At 35.7% G+C, this 21,416-nt stretch overlaps 1 protein-coding gene across 8 annotated transcripts in view; it reads right to left on the reverse strand.

Moving 5' to 3' along the window:
* The window catches only part of LOC121386436 (multiple epidermal growth factor-like domains protein 10), a 63,832-nt gene that overhangs the window by 11,580 nt on the left and 30,836 nt on the right, over nt 1-21,416 (reverse strand). For 5 of the 8 annotated variants that reach the window (XM_041517330.1, XM_041517334.1, XM_041517335.1 and 2 more), the window contains 5 exons: nt 15,720-15,809; nt 15,259-15,384; nt 13,727-13,759; nt 7,675-7,707; nt 4,719-4,835 (listed from right to left, as the gene is read on the reverse strand). In XM_041517330.1, coding sequence (XP_041373264.1) covers nt 4,719-4,835; nt 7,675-7,707; nt 13,727-13,759; nt 15,259-15,384; nt 15,720-15,809 — 399 coding nt within the window. The remainder of the gene's footprint in view (nt 1-4,718; nt 4,836-7,674; nt 7,708-13,726; nt 13,760-15,258; nt 15,385-15,719; nt 15,810-21,416) is intronic. The other 3 variants (XM_041517336.1, XM_041517332.1, XM_041517331.1) reach the window with 2 other exon arrangements.

The following is a 21,416-nucleotide window of genomic DNA, read 5'->3' on the forward strand; positions in this document are numbered from 1 at the left end:
GCGCACGCGTGAGAACGCTGACCGTCCACACCCAATAGTGGTTAGGTTTGAACGGTACTGTGACAGAGAACTGAACATGGACACCAGTGATATGTATTTTGAGAGAGTGCACCGTGTAGGTAAGCACACGCCTGATAACGCTGACCGTCCACGCCCAGTAGTGGTTAGGTTTGAACGGTACTGTGACAGCGAACTGAACATGGACACCAGTGATATGAATTTTGACATAGTGCACCGTGTAGGTAAGCGCACGCGTGAGAACGCTGACCGTCCACACCCAATAGTGGTTAGGTTTGAACGGTACTGTGACAGCGAACTGAACATGGACAGCAGTGATATGTATTTTGACAGAGTGCACCGTGTAAGTAAGCGCACACGTAAGAACGCTGACCGTCCAAGCCCAATAGTGGTTAGGTTTGAACGGTACTGTGACAGAGAACAAGTACGAAAACGTTCGTACATGTTAAAAGGCAAACCATACGGTATTATGGAACAATTTCCAAGACAGATTGTTGAACGGCGAAAAAACCTATTTCCACGACAACCAAAGCAAGCGAAACTGAACTAATCAGTGGCGACAATAGGTGGGTCAAGGAGGTTCCAATGCACAGGATCAACCATGTGAAGAAGATATGTGCTCTAACATTAATCTGGTGTTCTTAAATGCATTAAGTCGAAGCTAAACGTCCCAGAGTTTCACACTTTTATCAATAAATATGATATACTTTGTTTCTGTGAAACTAAAGCAAATAACCTGGATTGTATAAACATACCAGGATATATATTTATTATGAAAAATAAAAAATGCAATTCAACAGTTAGATCAGGTGGATTTGGTTTAGCAATAAAAGAAAAATTTACTAATGTTGTAGATATTACATTCAAAAGCAATTGCGAATTTATCTTGTGGTTTAAAATTATGTCAAAATTGCTTTCCATTAAATCTGACCTAATTATTGGTATTGTGTACATTTCACCTGAAGGTTCCCATACAACACCGATAGCACTTTTCCAGAAATTAGTTTTGAAATTAACGAAAAAATCCGACAAAACTGTCCAATTCTACTTGTTGGAGATTTCAACGCACGGACTAGGTTATTAAATGACTACATTAGTTCTGAACATGTGTCAAACTGTGACAACTTCAACTATTTACCAGATGATGTTGACAGTATTATTTGCGCTTTCGAGACAATTGGTGTACCCTTAAAACGATATAACCAAGACTTAGCCAAACCTAACAGTAATGGGTACAAATTGGTTGACTTGTGTAAAATTAATAATATTTTTTATTATGAATGGGAGACTAGGTTCTAATAGTTATATTGGTATGGTCACATGCAAAGGCGTTAGCCTGGTTGATTATGGAATCGCAAGTTATGATGTTTTTAATCTTGTTCAACATTTTAAAATTTGTGAACTTGACCCATTATTATCCGATATACATTCTTCAGTAGAACTGTGTATCAAACAAAACTGTGATTTGTTCCAAATAGATATCGTCCGAACGAATAATGTGACAGGCCCATGGAGATGGAATGGGACGCTGAGTGACCGATTTTTACAAGAAATTAACCAATCAGAGATCGACAGTATTGTGACTGGCTTACAAGACGGGACGCAGTACCCGAGTAACGTTGACGACGCAGTGAAGCAAGTCACTGCTATATTTCTTAAAAGTGCTGAAAAAGCTTTAATTTGCGTAACAACAAATAGGATAAGAAGGAAATCAAAAGCCAAACGAGGTCATAAGCCATGGTTTCGGACAAAGCAGACATAATTTCCACGTGGCCAAAAAGAAACACCAGCTGGAAAAGTGTAGGGCTAGTGAAGACGAGTTAAAAACTGCAAGCCGAAACTACAAACACGTTATTAAAGTCCATAGTGCTAAACATAGAAGCAAACTGGAGAAAAATATTAATAAAGCCATAAAAAATGATCCCAAATCACTTTTTAAAATTAATAAAAGCAAAGAAGAGTCCGGAACAAGTCCCTCTCTTGATGTGTTTTATGATTATTTTAAAGTTATTAACGACTGTTCTGAGTTGACCGAAGAAGCGGAGTGTGATGTCGACGCGATTGTAGCGTCACTTGACAGAAGTACTTTCTTGAACGCGCCAATCACCAGAGAGGAGGTTCTCAAAGCAGTCAAGGAGTTGAAAACGAACAAAGTGCCCGGTCATGATGAAATAATAAATGGATATATCAAATGTACTATTGATAGTTTTTTAACATGATATGTAATATTATTTAACAGCATTCTTAACAGTGGCGTTTTTCAGAAGAATGGTCCCTGGGGATTATTAAAACGATATATAAAAAGAAAGGAGACAGAGAAAATTACCGACCAATAACATTATTGTGTTGTTTAAGTAAGCTATTTACACATATTTTAAATAATAGGCTGACTGTGTACATTGAACAAAACAATATCCTTACTCAGGCTCAAGCAGGATTTAGGAAAGGATACTCTACTATCGATCATATATTTTCCATTAATGGTATTATAGATCTACTAAAAAGAAGAAAGAAGAAGCTCTACTGTGCGTTTATTGACTTAAAAAAAGCTTTCGACAAAATCTGGAGAGTGGGATTGTGGTCCAAATGGTTAAATAATAATATAGATGGAAACTTTTTTAGAATGATTCACAATATGTATACTAACATAAAATCCTGTGTTAAAAAAAAATGGTTACTTATCGAAATTTTTCAATGCAATATTGGTCTTAGACAAGGTGAAAATTTGTCTCCACTTTTATTTTCTTTATATTTAAATGACTTGGAGGACTTTTTGAAAGCAGCTAAGTGTAAAGGTGTTAGAATTGCTGCGTATGACATAGATATATACCCTGATCTTGGTTTTAACTTACTAACTATGATGCATGCTGATGATACCGCCCTGCTAGCAACAGAATCTGAAGATCTTCAACAACTATTAAACGCATACAAGGACTATTGCAAAACTTGGAAACTTGAAATCAACATAACAAAAACTAAAGTGGTGATATTCGGTAGAAACAAAAAGGACTATAGAAGTCAATGGTTTATAGACGATGTTCAGCTTGAAAATGTTGACGAATATAAATATCTTGGCATTTGGCTTGATAAAACAAATAAATTTAACTTATGTCAGAAAACATTATTTGAACAGGCCAGAAAACTATGTTTTATATATTAAGAAAATGTAATGAATATTGTTTGTCTATAGAATACCGAATCCAATTGTTCGACTCAGTTGTTGTACCTATTTTGTTGTATGGGTGCGAGATATGGGGTTTGCCAATCTTGATAATATAGAAAAACTTCATATTCAATTTTTAAAATATCTAGCTCCAGTTCGAAAGAATACTCCTATAAATATGTTATATGGTGAATTTGGAAGAAAACCCCTTTACCTGATTGTATTTTGCAGAATGGTTTGTTTTTGGGCTAGACTTTTAACAGGTAGAAGTACAAAATTATCCGTGTGTGTTTACAAACTAATGTTTTATGACTTTATTCAATATGGCACAGAATATAAATGGATTGTACATATGCAAGATATATTTTACAGACTCGGTTATAATAATGTATGGGATGCACAGCATTTTATATCTGTTCCATGTCTGAAACGAACCATTAAGCTACGACTAGAATACCAATATATTCAGAACTGGCACAACAGTATTACTGAATCGGGGAAATGTTCTACATACCTGCTTTTTAAAGAGAAAATAGAATTTGAAAGTTACTTTAATATAGTTAACAGGAAAAATTATACCACTTTTGTCCGATTTCGTATATCTAATCATGTCATGTTCCAAAAGAAGATAGAACATGTACATTATGTAATATAGGTGATATCGGAGATGAGTTTCATTATATTTTTATTTGTGATAAATTTAACAAGAAACGAAAAAGATTACCAAAGCCATACTATGTTATTAGACCAAATGTAATTAAATTTAGAGAACTGTTTAACTGTAAACATGTCAACTTCCTTAAAAAGCTTTATGAACTTATTAATATTATAAATAACCACTTTACCTCCTGAAAACCCATTTTATATAGTTTAATCTTACTTATTTGTTTGTTATAAACACTTGTCACTTAACGTATGCGTGTATATGTATATACAAAGCATATATTGTACTCCTCTGATGCCACCGGATGGTGGCTTTGAGTGAAATAAAGTTCTGTTCTGTCAGTTCCTGTGCACGAGGTAGACCATGCTGCTAATTCAGATAAGTATTACCAATTCAGGTAAGTCACTTATTATAATTCATACATTTTAAACATCCCTTTTCCATTTCTATAATAATAAGAATGTCGTAATTATTTAGATTACAGTCCATTACGCATTTATGTGTGTCACAACAGTTCACGAATATTCACGCAGGAATCCAAATGTCACACATCGATATCTGCCACACAGTCCAACATAAATTATATATATACACTATGCCAGAATAGCATAAAACTATTTATCCCTCGAGTATTGTGCTATTACCAGAGCTATAATTTTCATCATCACGTCATGTCAGTGACATGTGAATTAACTTAATATTTCATTATTTCTTAGGTCCCGTGAACACCGACCCCTCCCATTTAATTTCCTCTTTTTTTTCTTACATTTTTAAAACTTCACGTTCCACAATAATGAACTCTAAATAGCTCTGAAAACGCGTCACTGAGAATATCCATTTCACAATTTTCAAAGAATAATTTTGTGACAATACCTTCGTCTTTCTGTTTTTTTCGCCTCAATGCCATATATACACATAGTGATACAAGCAGACTCAGAATGCAGAAAACCACTATCGCAATTATAATCCAGAAACTCGGCGGTTTGCCGTCTGAAAACCAAATAATAACACTCCCATTAAAATAATGATACATTGCTTTATATACGGTATTTGTAGTGGCTCTGTCGAGAAAAAAAAATAGACCTACTGATTAGAACTTGACTGGGTTGATATTTTACATATTAAAAACAAAAGTGTCAAATTCTGTTTATACTATAACACTTCTAAAATAACATTTTAATTCGATATTTAATAAATGGCAGTTCTAAAGTCGCCTCCATCGGTAATTTGACGCCATCACAACTAGCACAAATGTAGATTCTTGCCTCCGTATTAAGGTGCGACAAAACCGCGTTCTCGTAGATACTGTCACAGTCTAATATTTACAACTATATTCAAATGTAATTTATACATTTAGCTGTTCATGTACGATTCAGTTAATTGTTATTCTGCCACCTGTCATATACATATATATATATATATATATATATATATATATATATATATATATATATATATATATATATATATATATATTACATATATACATACATACATACATACATACATACACACACACACACACACACACACAGACATACATACATACATACATACATACATACATACATACATACATACATACATACATACATACATACATATATATATATATATATATACACAGCAGACAAAAGTAATCGATTACGATTACGATTACAAGGAAAATTAAAGTAATCGATTACGATTGCGTTTACACTGCCCAGTAATCATGATTACAATCATGATTACATTTTTACAAATATGAACTTTTCTTATTACATGAATATTTAAAACGTATTATTATATTTAACGACAACACGTAATTGCGTGTGTGTTAATCCCCAAGCTGCTAAAAGAAACCAAAGCATGTCCCTTTAATCGCCGAACTGCTCTAGTTCAGTGTCACATAAAACAAGACATATAGTTTACAGTTATCAAAGGTACGAGTTGTCAACTATGATCATTTAATAATACATCAGAAGTGTTGAATGCGATGGTTTATACTGTGGCAGACTCTTTGCTTTTGTTAGTCTAAATGACTGCAGACGGACAGCGCACAACCTTAATCTCTTGTCTGTAATCTTGACTGGGCAGCCAAATCCACACACAGCAATAAGTTATTTAACATATATAACCCCTCCCTCCAAAGCATCACTACAATCGTTACAATTTTAAGTAACCGTTGATATAAAGTAATATAACCCACAAATTAAAAAAGAAAGATTAAAAGAATAGGATATTTTTTTAGTGTTCTACCGCTTCAGAAAATATTTTGCTCCAGCACTTTCTTGCCACGTGACGTCTGGAGAATCAATTATTTCAGTCAAATTGTAAATTAACTGATTCACTTGACAGGTAAAAAACCATTAAAAAAAACCTACAGGACAAAACGTCACAGGAAAAAACAAACATTAGGCAATGTGTAACTGACTCCTAGTTTCTTTTGATATTAGTTTGGTCGTTGTTTTATCTGAATAAAAAGCATAGCAAACACCAAACACATTATAGATTCGTCTAAACGTGATAAACTATGATTTGAGGATACATGATTAAAACAGATTTTTTTTCCTGAAGATTTGTGATCTTTCATGATTATTACTAGGGGTCGTGTTTAAACTTGGTACAGAAAAATGTGAATTTTTTCTGACCCCTTTCTAGTTTCAATGTTTAACATATTAACCCTTGTTTGTTATAGCTAGACATATACACACCATTAGGACAATACATCGAGATGAAATCGAAATTGTAAAACAGTACAGATTTGTTTGTGAATGGGAGGGGTGTATGTGTGTTTCGAAACGTTAGTTTGGGGGTGTATGGTCTAGGGTTACAGAGCGTTACAGGGGGAGGGAACAGGCCCGTAGCCAGCATTTCGAAGGGGCGGGGGGGGGGGGGTGGGGGAGGTCGACTAGGTATTTACTGGGGCCTTTTGGATATGAATTGCATGACGGCACGGAGCGCTCGAGCTTTGTTCAGGGGTGCATATAAATATTGTTATTATTTGATTTTTTTAAGATAGGCTTTTTTTTTAAATTCTAGCACACTAGACAAGTTAAGGGTATTGACCCGAGGTATATGTTAAATATTTTCGGCAACCTTAGTAACAGATAAGGTGCGTGTACCTCAGAACTATGGTCAGTTCCTTTAACAATGAACATATTTATGAAAAAAACGAAGCACATTACCGTCTTAAAAATTACACAAAATATATATTAAAATTGTCTTAAAAACTATCTTAAAATCTCAACGTTTTATTTAAAAACTTTAAACTTCCTCAGTGGAATAAAATACATTTTAAACTGTAGTTTCCTTACAATAATCTTTCTAAATATATCCATTATTTTCCAAGCTTTTAGTGTATGTATTTTTTTTTTTACCTTTCGTTCCCTCTGGCAGAAACTGTGATTCCATACTATCTAGGACACACCATCACATGCAGACAACTACCAAAAGCCTATACATGTAACTCAGGGTATGGCGCCAAGTTTATTTTTTTAAGTTAACCTTTTGACAAAATTAATGACTTTTATCATTACGCTATGTTTTCTTAACCCTAACCCTAAATTTAACCAATTTTTTTTTCTGAGGGAGCCCCCCCCCCCCCCCCCCCCCCCCCCCCCCTATAGTGTATGCCTTCTAGTTTTAACCACACAAGATAACGTATGGATAAATCTGAACGACAAAACCATTGCAAAGGCTGTATTAGTTGAAAACATACTTCAAGAACTGTCTTAATATTGAAAAGTCTGAACAAAACAAGACTATATACTGCTTGTTCTCTTGGAATGTCCCTATAAGTAACTATAAAGTATAAGTTATGGGTAATTACAAATTAATATAAACATACCTGGCGTGGTTGGACCAACTGTAGAACCATTTCCTAGAACAGAGAACACTGCATGGTCAAATGTTGTTGGGTTTGTTTTGTTTGTTGGGTTTCGTTTTTGTCCAATAGGTTTTTTTTGTTTTGTTTTTCTTGCTGTTGTTGTTCTTTGGGGGAGGGGGGTGGGGGTTTTTTTGTTGATTTTTTTGTGTTTTTTGTTACTGTTTATTTTTGTTTCAGGGTTTGTTTTGTGTTTGAGTGTGTTTTTGTTGTTTGTTTTGTTTTGGGTTGTTTGTTTTGTTTTTTGTTTGTTTCTTTATTTTGTTTGTTGTTGTTTATTTCTTTGGGGGGGGGGAGGGGGTGTCTTGTTATTTATCTCGAATGAATGAATGTTTAACGACACCCCAGCACGAAAAAATACATCGGCTATTGGGCGTTAAACTATGGTAATGCAAACAAATAATGTGATGATCAACATCAATATAAAAATTCAAGATTTAAATAAAAACAGTGTAACAAACTGTGCAAAAATACAAATATCATAGATAGATACTGACTTTTACTCACAATTTCAATTGTATCTCGAAGAAAACAAGGGGATGTGTGCTGTACTGGCCATTCTCAAAGAGAATGTTACACCTCTGCACCACGGTGAGGTTATAGTATGCGTAGGGGAGTTATTTATCTGGTCTGGTTATATATACATTGGTATTATTATTATATTTTAAAGATAGAGTCTAATGAAATTCTAGCACACTAGAGGAGTTAAGGGTATTGTCCCGAGGTATATGTTAAATATTTTCAGTTCCTTTAACTCTTTCACCACTAAGTATGTGATGTGTGTTATTTCCCTGCACACTGAGTTTAAATAGCACATTTTGAGTCAAACTGGATAAGGGTTAAAATTGATTAAATTGTCAGTAATTTTGGTTACAAACTATACATTTTCAGAAAGGAGAAAGGCTAGCCTGTTAAAATATTAAATAATATTTTGAAATAATATAACCCAGCAGGTAATAAACAGGTAAATACAGGTAAATTTTGCATATCATTCATATATTCACAAATTAAATAGACAAAAAGTGTAAAAACAAATACAATGTTGATTAATAAATTGTGCCCAGTTAAACAGCATTTCAAACATAGTTTTAAAGTTGTACTTACAGTTTACAGGATGCTCAGGTTAATTACAGGTTCTGAACATTTCCAAAGTTCCAAAGAATATTTATACTGTTCATCAGTCTTTTTCAACACAGAAAATAACAGTTTTGCACACAAAATATATACACACATAATTATTTACAGTTAACACAATTATTTACATGAAGAGTTCCAGTACTCTACAGGTGTACTTGGGTGTGGAAATCTTTAAAACAGGTGTTTTTGGGGTTGCAACACAAGTACACATCACATTTGTCACATTTCATGGAGGTCTTTCTCTGTTTGTGGGGATTTTCTGAGTAGTGCACTCCAGGATTTGCATTGTTATAAACTTTATGCTTCAAGTTACACACATAACACAGGTGATTTGTACCTTCACCTGGCACAGGTAGATGATTTTTCCCATCTAATCGAATCAGTGCGTTTGATGCATCACTTCTTGGTCGACCCAGCACAGCTCTTTGTCGTACTTGGAAACCTTCAATGACTTGATGCGCCAAGTCCAGCTTGAAAGATAACAGGTCTCGCCGTCTCTTCCCAGGTAGATCGTGGTCGATGGTGTGTCCCTCTATGATGTAAGCGTTGTATGTTGATATTTCAAGCAGTTTGCGCTCGCCTCTCCTATACCATCGCATTGTCTTCTTCTGTTTATTCAGTCTCGTCATCTGGTCCATTCGGTCGACACCACCCATATATTTCTGGTACTGCGACGAGGCTGGGGGGCAGGGGAATTCCACTCTGGTGCCATCTTTCTTTTTTCTTGTTGTTGTCAGTCCTTCCTGTTCAGGTATGAGACCGGTACTAAGGTAGTACACAGTACGATTGTCTTTCCAACTGTGGGCGATTAGTGAACCACTCTGTCGCCATTCCATGTGGCCTCGGGGTTGTCGGTTTTCTTCGGCCATTGATTTAACCAATTCCACAGGAAAACCTTTCCTGTGACATCTCACTGTGCCGCAGATGTAAATCCCCTTTGATTCCAGGTAATGAGCGAGAATTGGACTTGTATAGAAGTTATCTGTGTACACAGTTCTTCCTTCATTTTGAAGATGTTCTGTCAGTGCTATCACAACTTGACCACTCAGACCAAAATACTTGTTGACACCTTTCGTAAATCTACCAACATACACATCAAAATTGTGACAGTAAGCGGTAACTCGGCCAGGACCCACATTTTCAATCCAAATTTAACAGGTTTATCTTTCATATATTGTTTGAAACTTAGCCTTCCTTTGAATGGAATCATAGCTTCATCCACCGAAATATGTTCATGTGGAACATAATTTGCTTTGAAGGCATGACGCAAGTTGTCGATCATGTAGCGAAATTTAAACAGTTTATCATTGTGATTTACTGTGGCGTCATCCGAAAAGTGCAGGTACCTGCGTATTTGCATGAATCTGTCTCTTGAAAATATTTTAGGAATTTCAGTCCGGATAAAGGGATATGCTGTACCTTGGTACCAGAACAATTCATCTCTGTCACAAGTTACTATGTCCATCAAAATCAGTACGCCATAATAGGCTTTCATTTCCTGAACTGTCACATTATACCACACTCCTTTGTTGTTTCCGGGATCTGTCATTCTTTTTCTGGTGGCATTCATGTTTGTAAAATCTACAATTTTTTCAAAGATTGTATTTGAATAAAACAAGGAAAAATAATCAATGGCCTTTGTGTTTATATCAAACATTTTCACGGGGGGCTCGGATTTGTTGTAAAAGTTGATCGGCACCTCACCAGATATGGCTCACCTGTCCAGGTAAATGCAGGTGCATGGTAAAACAGTGGCAAGTCATCCTGCAAGTCATCGTCGGCATCGCTGTCTTCCATGTTGGCCTGTTGTATTATCTCTCGTTCTCGCTCACCAATCTCGATCAAATCAAACTCGCCAAAATCCATATTGTCCCACATTTCATCGTCTGAAAACTCATCATCCGAATCTCCGCCATTACTTCCAACACGTGAATCTTGTTCACACGAATCCATGGTTAAATATGACCAAAACAATGATAAAAACTTTGAAAAACTATTAGCAAACTCGGAAAAACATGGGCGCAGCCATTACTGAGTGTTTATGGTCGCGCGAGATTTCAGCTAATTATAATAACGCCGCGTCACTCGGCGCCAAATATGAACAGGTGTAACAAGCCGCTATACCGGCCTGTCGGGGTGAAAGGACTCGGCGATCGTAAGCCGGTATACCGGCCTGTAGGGGTGAAAGAGTTAATAGTGAACATATTTATGAAAAAAACGAAACACATTACCTTCTTTACGAATCACTGCCAACACATGCAGCCCCTGTTAATGATACAGGTGTAGTCCTCAGACATGTTTAGCAAAATGTATTGCACAAGGTATTGTTTCCCATTTAATGTTTGTCGTTGATACATTAATATATCATTCACATGACATCTACATGTTGGCCTGAAAACGTTTTAAAATACATAAAGCAGCTTCTCGTATGCCAACATGACAGAAGAATATTGCTTGATATACACTGAAGCCAGTGTCAATTTGAATCTCTATACAAAGAGATGACGTTTTGAGGGAATTTTCTTGATAACATCAGCGAGAAATACCCCATTTGTTCTATCTCCACTTAATGAGAGTTCGCATTTTTGCTTACAACAAATATCGTAAATCATGACACACTGAAAGAACTTTAATATATCTTTTAAATATACCACATTCGTATTTTGCTCTTAACTAGCTACAATATGTCCTAGCTATGATGACTTCGAAAATATGGGCCCAGAAATCCCGCTTACATCATACCAAAATGAATTATTCCAGCCAAAGGACATCATACAATCCAGCATTTCATTACGCAGCATGTGTCTGAATGACTCCACCAACACCAACCTGGGCCCGTGCTTATAAAACTTAAAGTCCAGACTTTAACGTAATGCTATTTGAATGGCGTTGCCATGACGTTAAAATCTGGACTTTATTAAAGTCTAGACTTTAAGGTTTATAAGCAATGGACCTGGCAGTTAAGACAGATAATTATACAAGTGGCATGGAATTTCAGCAGTAATACATTATTTACCCCTGCTATACTTGATACAGCAATTGAATTTAGAAACCGTCTCATAAATGCATCATTTGTTCCTATACAAATCCCCCGTATAGTGTGTGTGTGTGTGGGGGGGGGGGGGGGGGTGCGGTAACGGAGTAAACCACCCATGTTGATAAAACAATTGGCAACGGAAAAGTCAAAAAGCTCATTTGCTTTACTTATTTTATTATTGATTTTTATTTTTAATAATAGTGGAATACGAAACCACAGGTAAGGAACGATCTCGCCTATTAATATATATTTATAACCATGACAGCAAAATCGTTATGAGCACTGCGAAACGTAATAAACTATGATTTGTGGATACATAATTAAAACAGGAAAATTGTTCTGTAGATTTCGGATTTCTATTCATATTATTATCCAGGGTTTCTGTCAGGGGATAAAATGGGTATATCATCAAACTCAAATTTGTTGCATTTTTCTGTTGCAAAAGTAATCACTCTTATTATTACAGTCTTAACCCTAAGTTTAAACGTAATACTCTCCCCGACTCCCTGTTTACAGTGGTTGCATTCAATTTCATATCCCCATACCTAAAAATGTCTTTCTAGCAAAAACATTGTTAGGGGTCGCATATGATGATTTAAATCCGAACAGTAAACATGATAGTCATACTCTGAAATATTTATTTGATTTTAAAGGTTCGGAGTTTCTAATCATCATAATTACAATCATATTCGTATTTTCTATTATATTCATATTTACATTATTACCACTTTTCTGTCCTAAATTTGTTTACAGATTTTATTATTTTAAGTTAATCTTTTGACACAATTATTGACTCTTATCATTACTGTATGTTTTCTTAACCCTAATCCTAAGCTGAACCCATTTTCTTTCTGGGGGAGCCATTTTCAATGCATAGTGAGAGAAATTGCGTGGCCAGATGTTGTGGGGTTTGTTTGGTGGGGGGGGGGGGGAGGTTTGGGGGAGAGGATAAACAGTAATGAAAATGTATTAATTGAAACACAGGATTATTGTAACACATTTGGTTTAACAATTACAAAACCAGGGCATACAATTTGAATTTTCGAGACAAACGCTATGTCGTCCGTGTGGTTTTGGTGTTTACACGAACGATTTACTACAGTAGTTCCGATACAAATGCAAACGAAAATGCAATATGAACAATTGTTGTAGCTTTTCACCATCAAATGTCCTGTCATAAATAAATAAATAAAAACAAATTCTATGCAAGTACCAACTTGAAAGCTGCCATTTACATTACAACACACTACCCCATCGGTTCTTTTACAGAGGTGTCCTTGTTGGTGCCAAACAATAATCTGAATAAAATGATAATAGACAGCGATTTAAGTCAATTCTTCCGGGTCTTGATCAGAATATGACTATCTGTAAATCCAATACATTTCTTGTCATCCTAATATCTCGTAGTAGCTAAATATAGATTGGTTGAAAACCCCCAGAACGGAACTCTTACTATGGCTGAAATTCAGGCCAGTCCATTTAATTTCTGAACAGTATATAATTTTGTGAACATAGCTATGTTACGAAACTTTTTAGAGACTTCTTCGACTGCGATGTTGATTTCAAACAGATTACTTTGCATCTTTTTCATACAAACATATCTTATTATTTTCTTCCAAAAACAGTGACATGATTAGAAAACACGTATTTATAACAAAATTTGACAAACAATTACAGCTTTTGCACGAGCGTTCTGTCGTTTATGTTGATATTGGTTTTGCATAACCGATAGACAAACGATAAAATCTTTCTAGCCAAATTTTGTACCCTCCGAAAGTCTGAACGAAACAAGACTTTCTACTGCTTTTTATCCTGGGTAATTACAAATTAATATAAACATACCTGGCGTCGTAGTTGGCGTGGTTGCAATAGGTGCTAGAACAAAAAAACATTTCATGGTCAGATGTGGGGTTTGTTTTGTTTGTTTGTTTGGTTTGGATTTTTCATAGTTCCTTTTCTTTTCTTTTTGTCTTGGTGTGCGTGTGTGTGTGTGTGTGTGTGTGTGTGTGTGTGTGTTTGTTTGTTATTCAGAGTTTTTTTCAGGTCTTTTTCTCTGTTTTTGTTTATTTTGTTTTATTTGTGTGGGGTTTTTTGTGGGTTTTTTTGTTTTTGTTTATTTGCTTTTGTTGTTGTTTTTTATTGTTGTTTTTTTTCGGCGATTTTTGGGGATAACCATTAATGAAAATATACCAATTGTAAAACATTATTTCTGCAAAGTCACTAGTGTTTATTAAATAGTGTTGTGTCACAATTTTAGCTTTCATTTGACACAGTTTCCATTCTCATAGTAAAACAACCATATCTTTTCAGATTGGTATCTACATAAAATAATTTGATATTTGCTATGAATAAAAAAATGTTGATGTAGAATGGAAATTATATCTCAAATATAAGGCCAAGATAATGAAAGTTATAGATTTGCGTCCCAACAATTTTAAAAACACATGATTTTTTTTTCATTTTTCATTATTCATTATTTTTATTGATCTATTATTTCCAAAGTAGATTCAAGTCCAAATGAGGTCGACACATCAAGAGTTCGGCAATTTTAGTAAATGTTTGGAATATACTGCTTCATGCTTGAGGATTCAATTCTCTACTGGGCTACACTTCAGAATTTATCACTGAGATGGCAGTTTTGGCGCGAAGGACCTCATAGACATTACCACTATGACGATTTGGAACTTGAATTTGTGTGATGATCATTAAGTGCCTTTTTTCTGTGTAAACAATGACATTTTTCAGCGGTACCTTTCACGGTATATGGGCGGTGGACGCAAATCTATAACTTTCATTGTCATGGCCTAAATGCACACGACGATTTTCATCACGATAACGGTTTTGGCATACAGATAAAAAATCAGTGTTCGAGATTAACGGTATCCCGATATCTCGAGGATACCAGAATTTAATTTTGGATACCAGACTTCAAGAACCCAGTATCCCACCGGGATGTCATATAATACTAAATTCTCAGGAGGGATACCAGATTTTGAAACGTTAGTATCTAACTGGGATAGTGGCCAAAATTTTTAATCTCGAACATTGTAAATACAAATTTACATAATATTGTGTTGATATAATTGTAGTAATATTTAACAGTTCGCGATAACATTGGTATATAACTACGTGTACAAAAGATAAATGTGATACCACATAATATATGCTACGATTTTTATAGTATATAAAAAACATGTATATCTGATTCAGAATATGTAATGAATAGCATCTTCTTTTTTGTTTTGTTATTCATAACTGTCTTAAGATCAAATGTGAGAATATTTCAATGTGATGCTAATGCGGTATCTCAAACTTTATGTGTGTTGGGTATACATTATATAGTACTGTACAATGCATCAATAAGGAATACCAACCTGTACATTTTGGCGGAGCCCATCCAGAATTGCACGTGCAACTTCCAGTACCTTTGTCACATTTAGATCCTGTACAGTTACCACATTTGCTAGAGCAAGACTGATCCCAAAAACCATCTGCACATGCTGTAATAAAACAAAAATAATAAATGTTAACTACCATCATCATTTTGTGTAGCATAAAATGGAATATAAAATGAAACATTAAAGCCCAAACAACTCACCCAACACAAGCAACAATAAAATACACTCCCAACACCAAAAGAAAAACAAATAAATAAAAAACCTTACACAAATAAACAACCGGAAACTTAAAATAATGCTGTCAGTGGTTTATTCAAGAAGTGATTAACTCGGTTTTAGTAAAAGGTCAGTTACATGATTTGATATTAGTAAGTCGTCTACAATACGTGTATATTCTGACTATGAAGCGTGTTATTATATTAGTAACCAATACATACATGTACAACGTCCATTCTGTTTATTACAGGAAGACCCTTTACAATGTCCACATCTCTTGCAAGACTGACCCCAATAACCATCTGCACAGACTAAGTATGTAAAGCAAAACACATTTATTACAATTATTAAAGTTAAGCATTTTGATGGTTAGAGATGTGATTTCTCAATGTATTAAAGTCAGCCAACACTACACACTCTCTGTCGCTCTCTCTGTCTCTCTCTCTGTCTGTGTCTCTCTCTCTCTCTCTCTCTCTCTCTCTCTCTCTCTCTCTCTCTCTCTCTCTCTCTCTCTCTCTCTCTCTCTCTCTCTCTCTCTCTCTCTTCTCTCTCTCTCTCTCTCTCACACACACACACACACACACACACACACACGCACGCACACACACACACACAGACACACACACACACTCTAAATCACATACACATAATAACAAAGTTAAAGTTTGTTTGGTTAACAATACCACATTGATATTTTAATTATCAGCTATAGTCTACGACGGGAAACCCGCTACATTTTCCCATTGGAAGTAATTGATATGTTCTATGTACCATCCTACAGAGAGGATAGCACATACCAGTCGTGATGCACTGGCTGGACTGAGATATAGCCAAACGGGCTGACCAGCGGAAATAATCACAAACACACACGTACGCACACAAAAACATACAGAAGCAAACAATCGGGCATGGACAGACACAATCGCACATAATCACACTTGTGAACGCACACATAACACACACACACAAAGACACACACACGCACAATCACATACGCACGCACACACACGCACGCACACACACACACAGCAGCAGGATCTATTACATACGTCAATTCGGTGATGAGAGGGAGATCAATGCCCCCCCCCCCCCCCCCAAACTATTGAGATACCGACGCATGTTTACGGGCAAAACTGCGATGAACGATATTTAGGCTTTCTGGTGTTCCTCTTACAAAACGTTACCAAACGTATGTTACCGCTTTTTCATACTAGAATACTCTTGAAGTAGATGTTGCGAGTTTCATTATACATGTAAACTATATCAGTAATGGAAAGCTACCTGCACATATAATTGGAGCCCAACCAGTCTAACACGTACAACTTCCAGGGGTTTTTTCATAGTTTTATTAAAAGGTCAATTACATCATTTGATATTGGTAAGTCGTCTCCAAAACGTGTATATACTGATTATGAAATGTGTTATTGTATTAGTAGCCAATACATGCCTGTACATGTCTGTCCAGCCCATCCTGTCTCACATTCGCAACTTCCAGTCTTTTTATCACATGAAGACCCTTTACAATTTCCACATTTCTTGCAAGACTGACCCCAATATCCACTTGCACAGACTAAGTATGAAAAACAAAACACAATTATTACATTAATTAATGCAAAGCATTTTCACGGTTAGAAATGTGCTTTCTAAATGTATAGAAGTTAGCCAACGCGCGCTCTCTCTCTCTCTCTCTCTCTCTCTCTCTCTCTCTCTCTCTCTCTCTCTCTCTCTCTCTCTCTCTCTCTCTCTCAATGCACTACACACACACACACACACACACACACCACACACACACACACACACACACACACACACACACGCCATAAGCATAAAGAAAGTTAAAGTTTGTTTGGTTAAAGACACCACTAGAACGTATTGATTTTTAATCATCGGCTATTGGATGTTGGCAATTTTGATAAATAGTGTACGAGTGGATTCCGCAATACATATCTTCTATGTACCATCCCATGATTGGACTAGATGCTAGAACACATAACATTGCATGGTCAGATGTGGGGTTTGTTTATTATTATTGTACTTTCGTTTTGTCTTGGTGTGTGTGTGTGTGCACGTGTGTGTGCATGCGTATCTGTGTGTGTGTGTGTGTGTGAGTGTGTGTGTGCGTGTTACTGTTGGGTGTTTTGTTTCAGTTTTTTGTGTGTTTTTGTGTTTTTTTCTGTCTTTTTTTTTTGGGTGGGGGGGTAAACATTAAAGAAAATATATGAATAGTAAACATGATTTCTGGGACACTTAATGACGTCATTCGGGTTTATTAAATAGTTCTGTCAAATTTTTCAGCTTTAATTTGACACATTTTGCAGTCTCATAGTAACACAACCACATCTTTTTAGGTTGGTATCTGCATAGAAAAACTGGATATTTGCTGTGGATAAGAAATTGTAATATAGAAGGGAAATTATGTCTCAAATATAAGTGCAAACAACGATTTTCATCACGATAACGGTTTTGGCATACAGATCATAAATAAAAATTAACATAATATTATGTTTGTATAATTGTAGTAATATTTAGCAGTTGATGATAACATTGGTATATAACTACGTGTGCAAATGGTAAATGGTAAATGTGATAAGAGATTCAATTGATTACCACGTAATACATGCTTCGATTTGTATGGTATATAATAACCATGTATATATGATTCAGAATATGTGATGAATAGCACCTCTTATCCATAAATGTCTTAATCCGTAGAGTGCTGCAGACGTGTATACACGTTCTAGGTCAAGTATTATGACGTCAGATAGAACCGTTGTCATAGCCTCGCTATGGTTTGTCTGTTTTAATTGTTTTACATATGAAAATGTAAACGGATAATAGGTGCATAAAATCCTCAAAGATATAGACAGTTGACAGCTGAGAATCGGTGTATATTGGAAATTAAAAAAAATTGTTTTAATAAAGATGCGTTTGTTTTTAATCAATGATGTTGCGGTTTTTATTCCATAGTGTAGGCCTACCCACATGCTACAATGAACTGTATGATACATTGCTATATCACCAGAATTACAAGAACTGTGTAGTTTGACTTCAAAATATTACTCAAAGGTAGTTATATGAAACACGTTTTACTATAACGACCTGACGACGTCTGGTACCCAAAAGGACATTCGACTTCTGGTACCCAAAAGGACATTCGCGCCATTTTCGACAGTTGATCACGTGATGTCATTGTTGACTTCGTTTCCCCTTTCCCAATCGATTTTTTAAAAATGATTAGTTTATGTTATATCAGATGTTATAAAGCAGTTGATATTTATTACAAAATTGGATCATTTGACAGCGCAAGTACCACTTCCTTTTATCACGAAAGATGTCAGAAGCGCCAGTCTATCAACGAATATCAGTGCTGTGTTGTTTTATTTTTCTTTCGGGTTTTTTCTTCTTTCTTTCTTTTTATTATTCTTTTTTGTTTTTGTTTTTGTTTGGATGTACATGCATTATTAATTCATTAATTAATAAAGGTGAACTGCATTTACTCTCGATACTGTTTCTCTATCCAAAACCCATCATATCACTCTTACATTAAACCAAACTACCGGTAGGTTATGTATTCTCAGAAGTTCGGGGAGGCTGATAGGACCGCATAGAGGATTTCTTTGAACTTCCTCAATTTTAGGAACTAATCACAAAATCCGAACATGGCATGTCACACATAAATTATGGAGCGGCAAGGCGCTGCATTTGCATTATTCCAATAGATGTGGTTATGCTTGTATACAGGCATTTTAACAAGGAGGGGAGCGGGGGGGGGGGGGGGGGGGGGGGGGGTTATTACTCTGACAAGTGCATGCTTCAGAACGGGATCATGCTTCGGAAAATATATTAGTGTGGGAGGGGGGTGGAGGGATAGAGAACATTTTCTTGAATACAGAGGGGATTCTACCTCAAAATCAGTGGCGTAGGCAGGATTTTGTATGGGAGGATGGGCCACCTGGCAGCCAAGTAAACAATGATATCTAGTACGCCAATGATCACACTTAAATATCCCGGGATTGGGGGGGGAGGGGGAGAATGACGATGCCACAAGAGCACATTGATTTTGTGTCTTATCATCGGCTATGGACGTCAAACATATGGTCATTCAGACACCTTTTTTTAGAGGAAACCCGCTGTTGCCACATAGGCTACACTTTTACGACAGATCAAGGGTGGACATAATTTTTTAGGGGGTTCGGGGGTATACTCCCCGGAAAACTAGATGGTCTGGAATGCAATTTCCTGTATTCTTCAAATAAAATTCATCTTTGCCTTAAGATTTACTACAATATATTATCTTTGATTCATAATTATTGTGGTTGGGGGGACTAGAGCCCTGTCTTCGCCATGCCTGTTTACGTAACGCTCTCAAGGAGAGGGGGAATCGTGTGATGCGTTTCTATACCGCTTTTGACCGAAACATATTACAAAAATATAACTTGAAAGAGGTTGTATGGTAAACAAAATATATCAGGTTACTACGTTTTGATATGTTAGTGTAACAGGCTCACTGAAGCTCGTCTGTTACACTGTTGTATAAACCTTGCTAAATAACCACGTTATCAAAACGTAGACACTTGATATTCTATATTTTATTGTGGTGTTACAGAAACAAAACGTTACATCAGAGAGCGGGGTATTAAAAGTGCAAGATCTAATATATATGTTTTACTGATAATGACTTAAAATCATTTAGCACGGCATAGTGATATCTCTTGAATGGTTTGGAACAAAACATACTTTGAATTTTTTGTTTTGATATAGGTAACTTTGACCTTTGACATAATGACTTAAACCCATTATACGTTGCTATCTAGCACTAAGGTCATGCAGCAGACAAATGAAGTCCGTTTGTTACATGGATGTGGGTGGTGGACAAGCCAAATTGAGGATGGGGCAACCCATACTATGTATGTATGTGTGTAAGATTGTATAAAATTTAATAGTTAAAAAAAGGTTTAATTAGGAGGCGTGAATCTCTCACACCCACACACACACTCACACACACACAGAGACACGCACTGGTTTGTTAAATAGTTTGGTAGTGACAATCAGCTAAATATGACCTTGCCCTTTGCCCGGGTGACCCCCAAAAAATAGATCGTCATAAAGTAGAAGTTTGATGTTAGTTTGTTAAACAGTTTGTAGGAAATACATTGTCAATTTGTCTCCTTGACCTTTGATTTTGAGACCCGGAAAGAAAGCAAAATATGGATTTGCTTAGCACAATTATCATGATGTACAAGTTTACGGTTAATTTCTTGAATGGTTCCATAAGAAATAATTGATTCTTTCTATTCATTGTGACCTTGACATTTGACCTGGTGACCTCAAAATCAAGATATAGAACACTATTGCATAGTAGAAGTTTTAGGTCAGTTTGTTTAAGACTGTTGTAAGACGTTTTGTGATAAATGCCCAACAATTACCCCATTGTATGTGACCTTGACCTTTGGTCTGATAATCTATGATCTACAAAGTAATATGTGCATTAGTTCGTTTCCCTAGTTTGAACTTCATAAGATAGAAGTTTACAGTAAATTTTTTAAACAGTTCCATAAGAAATACATTGACAATTGATTCTTTCTATGCATTGTGACCGTGACGGTTGATCTTGTGACGCGAAAAGCAAAATATAGATTGGTGATGCATAGTAGAAGTTTTAGGTCAGTTTGTTCAACAATTTTTGTAAGAGGTTTCTCAGAAATGCTCAACAGATGCGTCTTTTTGTGAGAAATACCCAATAACTGCCTCTTTTGTATGTGACCTTGACCTTTGACATCATAATATATGAGTACAAAGTAATATGTGCATTAGTTAGTTTGTGGAGTTTGAAGTTCATAAGTTAGAAATTTTATGATAAATGTTTTAAACGGTTCCTTAAGAAATATATTGACAATTGATTCTTTCTATTGATTGTG

The sequence above is a fragment of the Gigantopelta aegis genome, chromosome 12 (assembly GCF_016097555.1).
Source record: "Gigantopelta aegis isolate Gae_Host chromosome 12, Gae_host_genome, whole genome shotgun sequence".
Lineage (NCBI taxonomy): Eukaryota > Metazoa > Mollusca > Gastropoda > Neomphalida > Peltospiridae > Gigantopelta > Gigantopelta aegis.